Source organism: Cebus imitator, unplaced genomic scaffold (genome assembly GCF_001604975.1).
Source record: "Cebus imitator isolate Cc_AM_T3 unplaced genomic scaffold, Cebus_imitator-1.0 Scaffold478, whole genome shotgun sequence".
NCBI classification, from domain to species: domain Eukaryota; kingdom Metazoa; phylum Chordata; class Mammalia; order Primates; family Cebidae; genus Cebus; species Cebus imitator.
The window spans coordinates 874,529-882,359 of record NW_016107793.1 but is presented as its reverse complement, the minus strand read 5'-3'; the positions used below and the strand labels follow the sequence as shown (position 1 = coordinate 882,359).

The 7,831-nt window shown below is 40.3% G+C and overlaps 1 protein-coding gene and 1 pseudogene across 5 annotated transcripts in view; one reads left to right on the top strand and one right to left on the bottom strand.

Annotated features, from left to right (window-relative positions):
- The window catches only part of UIMC1 (ubiquitin interaction motif containing 1), a 164,607-nt gene that overhangs the window by 59,734 nt on the left and 97,042 nt on the right, over nt 1-7,831 (top strand). For 4 of the 5 annotated variants that reach the window (XM_017512826.1, XM_017512830.2, XM_017512825.2 and 1 more), the window contains exon 3: nt 5,710-5,794. The exons of the other annotated variant lie outside the window; for it this stretch is intronic. In XM_017512826.1, coding sequence (XP_017368315.1) covers nt 5,710-5,794 — 85 coding nt within the window. The remainder of the gene's footprint in view (nt 1-5,709; nt 5,795-7,831) is intronic. 5 annotated transcript variants of the gene reach the window in all.
- On the bottom strand, nt 3,760-4,395 carry LOC108292148 (annotated as a pseudogene).

Genomic DNA, 7,831 nt, shown 5'->3' with positions numbered 1-7,831 from the left:
CTGAGGCAGGAGAATTGCCTGAACCCAGGAGGCGGAGGTTGCGGTGAGCTGAGATCGCGCCATTGCACTCCAGCCTGGGTAACATGAGTGAAACTCAGAAAAAAAAAAAAAAAAAAAAAAAAAAAAAGCTTGTAGCCACTACATTATCAAAAGTATGCTGTATCAACAAAATAGTTGGGACAGTTGTCTCGTTTCCTGAAAGAAAATGCCTGCAAGAGTCAGCAACCAGTTGAGTTCAGTCAGTACCAAAACAGTCTGTGGGACCAGCTTGTTAATTGGATTTATTTATTCTTGTCTTTTTCAATCTTCATTTTTTCCTTTTCAGGATTCTCAGTTGTCACTTTGAAGTATTTTGGTGGAGTAAAAGCGATTACTTTTCTGGCTAGAAATAGAAAGATTCTTTTCTGCCATTTTCTCTCTATTTTCTAGAGAATGGTTTCCTGAACCTCCCAATATTTGTTTTGCTTTCATTATCTGCCCACCCCTTTATGAAAGATAGCTTAGATATCGCTATTTGCTCTTAAAATTAAAATCACCTATATACCTGAAGCATATTTTCCCTCAGTCTTTTGCTTAGGCACAGCCTGCCTGCCCACCTGCCCGCCCTCTTTCCCTCCCCTCTTCCCCTCCTCCCCTTTCTCTCCCTGCCCTCTCACTACCTCCCCTCCTCATCTCTCCCTCCCTCCCTTTTTCCTCTCCTTCCCCTTACTCTCCTCTTCCCTTTCTCCCCTCCTCCCCTCCCCTCTCCTCACTTCCCCTCCCCTCCCCTCCCCTCCTCCCTTACCTCCCCTCTGTCACTTCCCTTCCTCCCCTTCCTCCCTCTTTTTCTCTCTTTTTTCTTTCAACAGGGTCTCACTATGTTGCCCAGGCTGGTCTTGAATTCCTGGCTTCAAGTGATCCTCCCAAAGTTCTGGGATTACAAGCATGAACCATTATCCCTGGCCAAGATTTTTTTTTTTTTTTAAACTTGCTTCAAATGGTTAAACAAATTGTTCTAGAATTGTTGAACAACCTCAGCTCTAATTGTTCTATCTCTTCGTCTCTGTAACCATAGAAATAATTTAGAAGTTTTACTGTTTCATCATTCAAACTATTCTAAGACTTTTTTGTACTCTAATAGCGTACAGAAGTCTTTTGTGTTAGACTATGTCTTGATTTGTTTGATTGATTGATTGATGGGGCTCTCACTCTGTTACCCAGGCTGGAGTACAGTGGTGCAATTATAGCTCACTGCAGCCTCAAATTCCTGGGCTCCAACAGTCCTCTTGCCTCAGCCTCCCTAGTAGCTAGAAATGACAGGCATGTACTACCACACCCAGCTAATTGACTTGTTTTTAGAAGATATTGTCACCGTGTGTTCTATAACAGTGTTTGTGTATTTGGTATCTACTGAGACTAGAAAGTAGGTGTGATTTTTTTAAATGATGACTTTTCCTACAAAGTTCTTGTTAGTATGTTAGAGATAGCATTACAGTTAAATTCTGGAGTGTGTAACTCATGATTTTGGAGGTTTTAAAGCACAAATGAAATGTCTTTAACAGATACAGGGACTATTTTGATTATCTATTTCTCTGTAAGTAATGCAAATAGTTTATCTTTCAAGAAATTTTCTCATTTCTCAGGTCTTAAATTTATGTACATAGAGGCTGGTTGTGGTGGCTCATACCTGTAATCCTAGCACTTTGGGAGGCCCAGGCTGGTGAATTGCCTGAGGTCAGGAGTTACAGACCATCCTGGCCAACACATGAAACTCCGTCTCTACCAAATATACAAAAATTAGCCAGGTGTGGTGATACATGCCTGTAATCCCAGCTATTCAGAAGGCTGGGGCAGTAGAATCCCTTGAACCCAGGAGGCGGAGGTTATAGTGAGTTGAGATTGCGCCACTGCACTGCAGCCTGGGCAACAGAGCGAGACTCTGCCTTAAAAAAAAAATTTATGTACATAGAGTTTTTGTAGTATTTCCTTATTATCTGAGAGTCTGTTATTATTATTTTGTTTCATTGCTGGTATTACTCTTTTCTGTTGTCAGTATGGCTAGAGGTTTATCAATTTTATTGATCTTTATACAGACCCAACTTCTGGTTTTCTTTTAGCTTGCAGAAACTCCTTTAGCATTTTCTTTTTTAAATTAAATTAAAAAAAATTTTTTTTTTGAGATAGTCTCATTCTGTTGCCCAGGCTGGAGTGCAGTGGAACAATCTTGGCCCACTGTAAACTTTGCCTCCCAATTTCAAGTGATTGTTGTGCTTTAGCCTCTTGAGTAGTTGGGATTACAGACAGGTATGTGCCACTATGCCTGGCTGATTTTTGTATTTTTAGAGACAGGGTTGTGCCATGTTGCCCAGGCTGGACAAATTCTTATATATTGTTTTCATTTTAATTCAATTATTCCGGATTTCTTTCTTTCTTTTTTTTTTTTTTTTTTGAGACGGAGTTTCACTCTTATCCAAGCTGGAGGGCAATGGTGCGATCTCGGCTCACTACAACCTCCACCTCCTGGGTTTAAGTGATTCTCTTGCCTCAGCCCCCTAAGTAGCTGGGATTACAGGCATAAGCCACCATGCCCGGCTAATTTATTGTATTTTTAGTAGAAACAGGGTTTTACCATGTTAGCCAGGCTGGTCTCGAGCTCCTGACCTCAGGTGATCTGCCCACCTCGGGCTCCCAAAATGCTAGGATTACAGGCATGAGCCATTGCGCCCATCAGTTATTACTGATTTCTAATCTTTATGTATTTTGAATCTTTTTTAAATTGAGTGAAGCTTGTTTTATGGCCCAGAATATTCTATGTGTACTTGAGAAGAATGTACATTTTGGATAGTGATTTCTGTAAATGTCAATCTGATGAAGTTTGATGATAGTGTTGTATCTATCTATCTATCTATCTATATATATATATATTTTTTTGAGACTGAGTCTTGCACTGTAGTGCAGTGGCTCAATCTCAGCTTACTACAATCTCCCCTTGCTGGGTTCAAGTGATTCTCCCACCTCTGCCTCCTGAGTAGCTGGAACTACAGGCATTTGCCACCACGCCCAGCTAAGTTTTTTGTATTTTTAGTAGAGACAGAGTTTCACCATGTTGGCCAGGATGGTCTTGATCTCCTGATCTTGTGATCTGCCCACCTCAGCCTCCCAAAGTGCTGGAATTACAGGCATGAGCCACTGCACCCGGCCCAAATCTACTTTATATTTATTGATTTTCTGTCTATTCTGCAAATACGTTGAGGAGGTTATTGAAGTCTTTAACCATAGTTGTGGATTTGTTTTAATTTCTCTCTCTCTCTCTTTTTTTTTTTTTTTGAGAGACACAGTCTTGCTCTGTTGCCCAGGTTATGGTACAATGACACTATCTTGGCTTACTGCAACCTCTGCCTCCTGGGTTCAAGTGATTCTCATGCTTCAACCTCCCGAGTAGCTGGGATTACAGGCATGTGCCACCACGCCTGGGTAATTTTTGTATTTTTAGTAGAGTTGGGGCTTCACCATAGTTCAAGCCAGGCTGGTCTTGAACTCCTGACCTCAGGTGATCCACCTGCCTGGCCCCCCAGAGTGCTGGGATTACAGGAGTGAGCCACTGTGCCCGACCCACAGTTAATTTTAGAACATTTTCCATCCCCCATCCCCAAGCCACAGCCCAGTTTTATTTACACTCATCCCAGAGTACGTGATTTGGGGCTGAAGGACAGGTCTTAGGAGAGTGGAAGTTGAAGGCCACAGAGGACAGTGACGAGGGTATGGGGGAGAATAGGGAAGGAACAGGAAGGATGGATAGGCCCCCCTTGGAATATCCTTCATGGGCTCCTGTATCTCTTTCACAATTTGGGTTTGGAGACAGCGAGTCTGATGAATCCAGCCAGTCCTGCCACGCTCAGGGCCATGCCTCCAATGATGGCCATGCCCACTAGTTCATCTTTCTTCATGACCTTGCCAGTGAAACTGCTCTAGTTCCTTGGCCTGGTTGTTCTGGGGCTCTGTCTGCAGCAGCTCTTGAATATACTTTAGGGCCTTTTTGTATTTATTGAGTTGGCAGTTCCCCACAGTCAGGTAGAAGACATAATCCTGCTGCTCTTCTTTGTTCCCTTTGGGCAGCAGCTCCTCAAGCAGCTCGATGCCTTTACAGATGTCATCATTATAGTTGGTTAGCACCAGGTGTACTCAGACTTTGTGCTCTTGGACACCGAGCCTGCTGCCTTCTCAGACTGAAATTTCTTTTCAGACTTTAGCAGGTAGGTCATTCATAGACACCAGCTTGTTCAGCACAACATCCATGGCCACTGCCCCTGCGAGCATCACACCACAGTGTACTGTGCTACAGTCTCCATGGCCCAGTAGCAGAGGTCTAGAACATTTTCATTACCCTCAGAAGAAACCCATTTACATTAGCAGTTACTCTCCATTTTCCCCCAAACCTCTAGCCCTTGACAACCACTAATCTACTTTCTGTATGGATGTGCCCATTCTGGGCATGTCTTATAAATGTAATCGTATAGTATATGTGGCCTTTGCCTGGCTTTTTTTCAATTATATATTTTCAAGGTGCATTCATTTTGTAGTGTGTATCAGTACCTCATTTTTTTTCACAGTGGCGGCACTGTTTTATATTCCCACCAACAGTGTACTAGGTTTCTATTTTTTCTAATCTGTGCCAGTGCTTATTTTCTGATTTGAAACAAAAATTATTTTAATTCTGCTAGTGGGTGTGAAGTGATATCTTATTGTGGTTTTGACTTGTATTTCCCTGCTGACTAATGATGTTGGGCGTATTTTCACGTACTTCTTGGACATTTCTATATCATGTTCTTCAGAGAAATTCTGTTCAAATCCTCTGCTTATTTTAATTTTAATTTTATTTATTTATTTTTAGAGATGGGATGTTGCTTTGTTTCCCAGGCTGGAGTACAGTGGTGTGATCATAGCTTACTGCAGCCTCGAAGTCCTGGGCTCAAGTGATCCTGCTTCAGCCTCCTGAGTAGCTAGGACCATGCCTGGCTAATTAAAAAAAATTTTTTTTAATTAAAAAGAATATTTTTTATTAAAAAAAATTATTGTTTTTGGTAAGGACAGGGTCTCTCTACATTGCCCAGGCTGGTTTTGAACTGGCCTCAAGCAATTCTCCCATTTCAGCCTCCGAAAGTGCTGGGATTACAGGCATGAGCCACCGGTGCCTGGCCTTTTATTTCTCTCTCTATTTAAAAATTTTTTGTTTTCTTGATTATTTTGTGTTTCTTATTAAATTTTAATTTTGGATGTAGGGTTGGTGTATTTGGTTCTCTTTTGTTTCTATAGGATTTTTCATTTATTATCTTTTTCTTTTCCTTCACTAACCAGTGTCCAAAGAATGATTTAAAATAAATGAATACACACTGAGTTTAAACATTATTATTTTTAAAATCTTCAGTCAAGCTACTCTGATCTTAGGTGATGCTTACTGGTATTTTAGAGATAGACTAGTTTTTGTGTGACTGTTTATATCACAGATATTAATGCCAATATATGACACATTTTTGTTTTTATGGTTTTTATTGGTTCTAGATCTTATGTTTTCCTTTTTATATTGAAAATGATCTTCTAATGCTTTATGTGCATATTTATAACAGTCACCGATTCCTCAGAGGCCTCTATTAGCCATAAAGGAGGTAGAAGAGAGAGAAATTACTACTTTTAATGGCAGCCACACTGATCATATTTCTTGTTTTGCAACAGGAACCAAAGGAGGAGAATGAATTGCAGAAAGTGAAGACAAAACAGTCAAATAGAACAAAGTGTTTGGCCAAAAGAAAAATTGCACGTATGTTTTCATTTTTGTTTACAATGGTTTGGGAATTATAACAGTCACAGAACTGATACTAGTTTCTTCATTAGGAAAAGAAGAGTTCTTTGAATGAGACTGTATGTGTTTTCTGTTTATACTGGATGTCATTAAAATTTTTAGGAGTCAGCAGGCGAGATGACTCACGCCTGTAATCCCAGCACTTTGGGAGGCTGAAGTGGGTGGATCGCTTGAGGTCAGGAGTTCGAGACCAACCTGGCCAACATGGTGAAACATTGTCTCTACTAAAAATACAAAATACAAAATAGCTGGGTGTGGTGGTGCACGCCTGTAGTCCCAGCTACTCAGGAGGCTGAGGCATGAGAATTGCTTTATTCTCTGGGAGGAGAAGGTTGCAGTGAGCTGAGATCGTGCCACTGCACTCCAGCCTGGAAGACAGAGTAAGGCTCTGTCCCCCCAAAAAAATAATTTTTTTTTTCCAGGAATTGCCTATACAGTTACCCATAGCTTATACAGTTGACTTATTAGAGGCAGAGTGTTGAAATAAAAGATGTGGCTTTCAGAGTTAGGCACACTTGGGTTTGAATTCTTGCTTTAACCCCTTACTATGTGGATCTTAGGCAAGTCACTGCTTTAACCCCTTACTATGTGGATCTTAGGCAAGTCACTGCTTTTAGCTTACCTCTGTTTCCTTATCAATAAAATGCAGATAATAACAGTTACTTAGAAAGTCATTTAATAGAGGCTCAAATAATGATACCTATTACTATTTTTGCCATTAGAATTCTTTGTTTGAGGTTTTGCATTCTCTTCTGTCTTCATTACTCAATTTTGAAGGTAATAATTCTTATCATACATTTGCATTTTTTTTGAGACAGAGTCTCACTCTGTTGCCCAGGCTGGAGTGCAGTGGCACGATATCGGCTCACTGCAACCTCTGCCTCCTGGGTTCAAGCGATTCTCCTGCCTCAGCCTTCTGAGTAGCTGGGATTACAGGTGTATGCTACCATGCCTGTCTAATTTTTGTATTTTTAGTAGAGATGGAGTTTCACCATCATGGCCAGGCTGGTCTTGAACTCCTGACCTCTGATGATCCTCCCACTTCAGCCTCCCAAAGTGCTGGGATTACAGGCGTGAGCCACTGTGCCTGGCCTATACTTTTGCATTTTAATGTGAAATGAAATGTTATTTCAGTTAACTTTTCAGTTTTACTAGTTGAAATTATTATAATAATTTAGTCAAGATAAACAAGGCTTTCTTCAATGTTAACTTAAATTGTAGTGACTTTAAGATAAAATTCTCAGACTTGTATAATTAACCATAAACAACTCTTTGTTATTAAATCATTGCATTATGTCTAGATACATGTGTCTCTGTGGTTAGATCTAATTAATGTACTCAAGTTATTGTCAGTCTTGAGAATTATAGATTTGAAATGCAGTAATCTTTTTGAATGCAATCTATTTGAAATGCAATAATCTTAATGGTTAAGTTTTTGTCACTAATGGTAGACTGTTGATAATTGTCTACTTGGTCATTGTGGCTCTTTATAGTCAGGGCTTTACTTTTTTTTGTTTTTTTGAGACAGAGTCTCACTCCATCACCCAAGCTAGAGTGTGGAGTGCAGTGGTGTAATCTTGGCTCACTGCAGCCTCTGTCTCCCGGTCCAAGTGATTCTTGTGCCTCAGGCTCCTGAGTAGCTGGATTTATAAGTGTGCACCAACACGCCTGGCTAATTTTTGTATTTTTAGTAGAGACAGGGTTTTGTCATATTGGCTAGGCTGGTCTCGAACTCCTGGCCTCAAGTGATCCTCCTGCCTTGGCCTCCCAAAGTTCTCGGATTACAGGCACGAGCCACTGCACCTGGCCTTTTTTTTTTTGTTTTTAGTTGGATCATGCTTTTTTTAAAATCCAGTGTGACTTTTCATTGGTGTTTTTAGGCCATTTACATATAACACAATTACTGATATAGTTGGATTAAAATTTACCATTTTGGAAGATGTTTATTTCTGTTAGTTGTTTTTTGTTTCTTCTTCTTCTTTTTTTTTTTTTTTT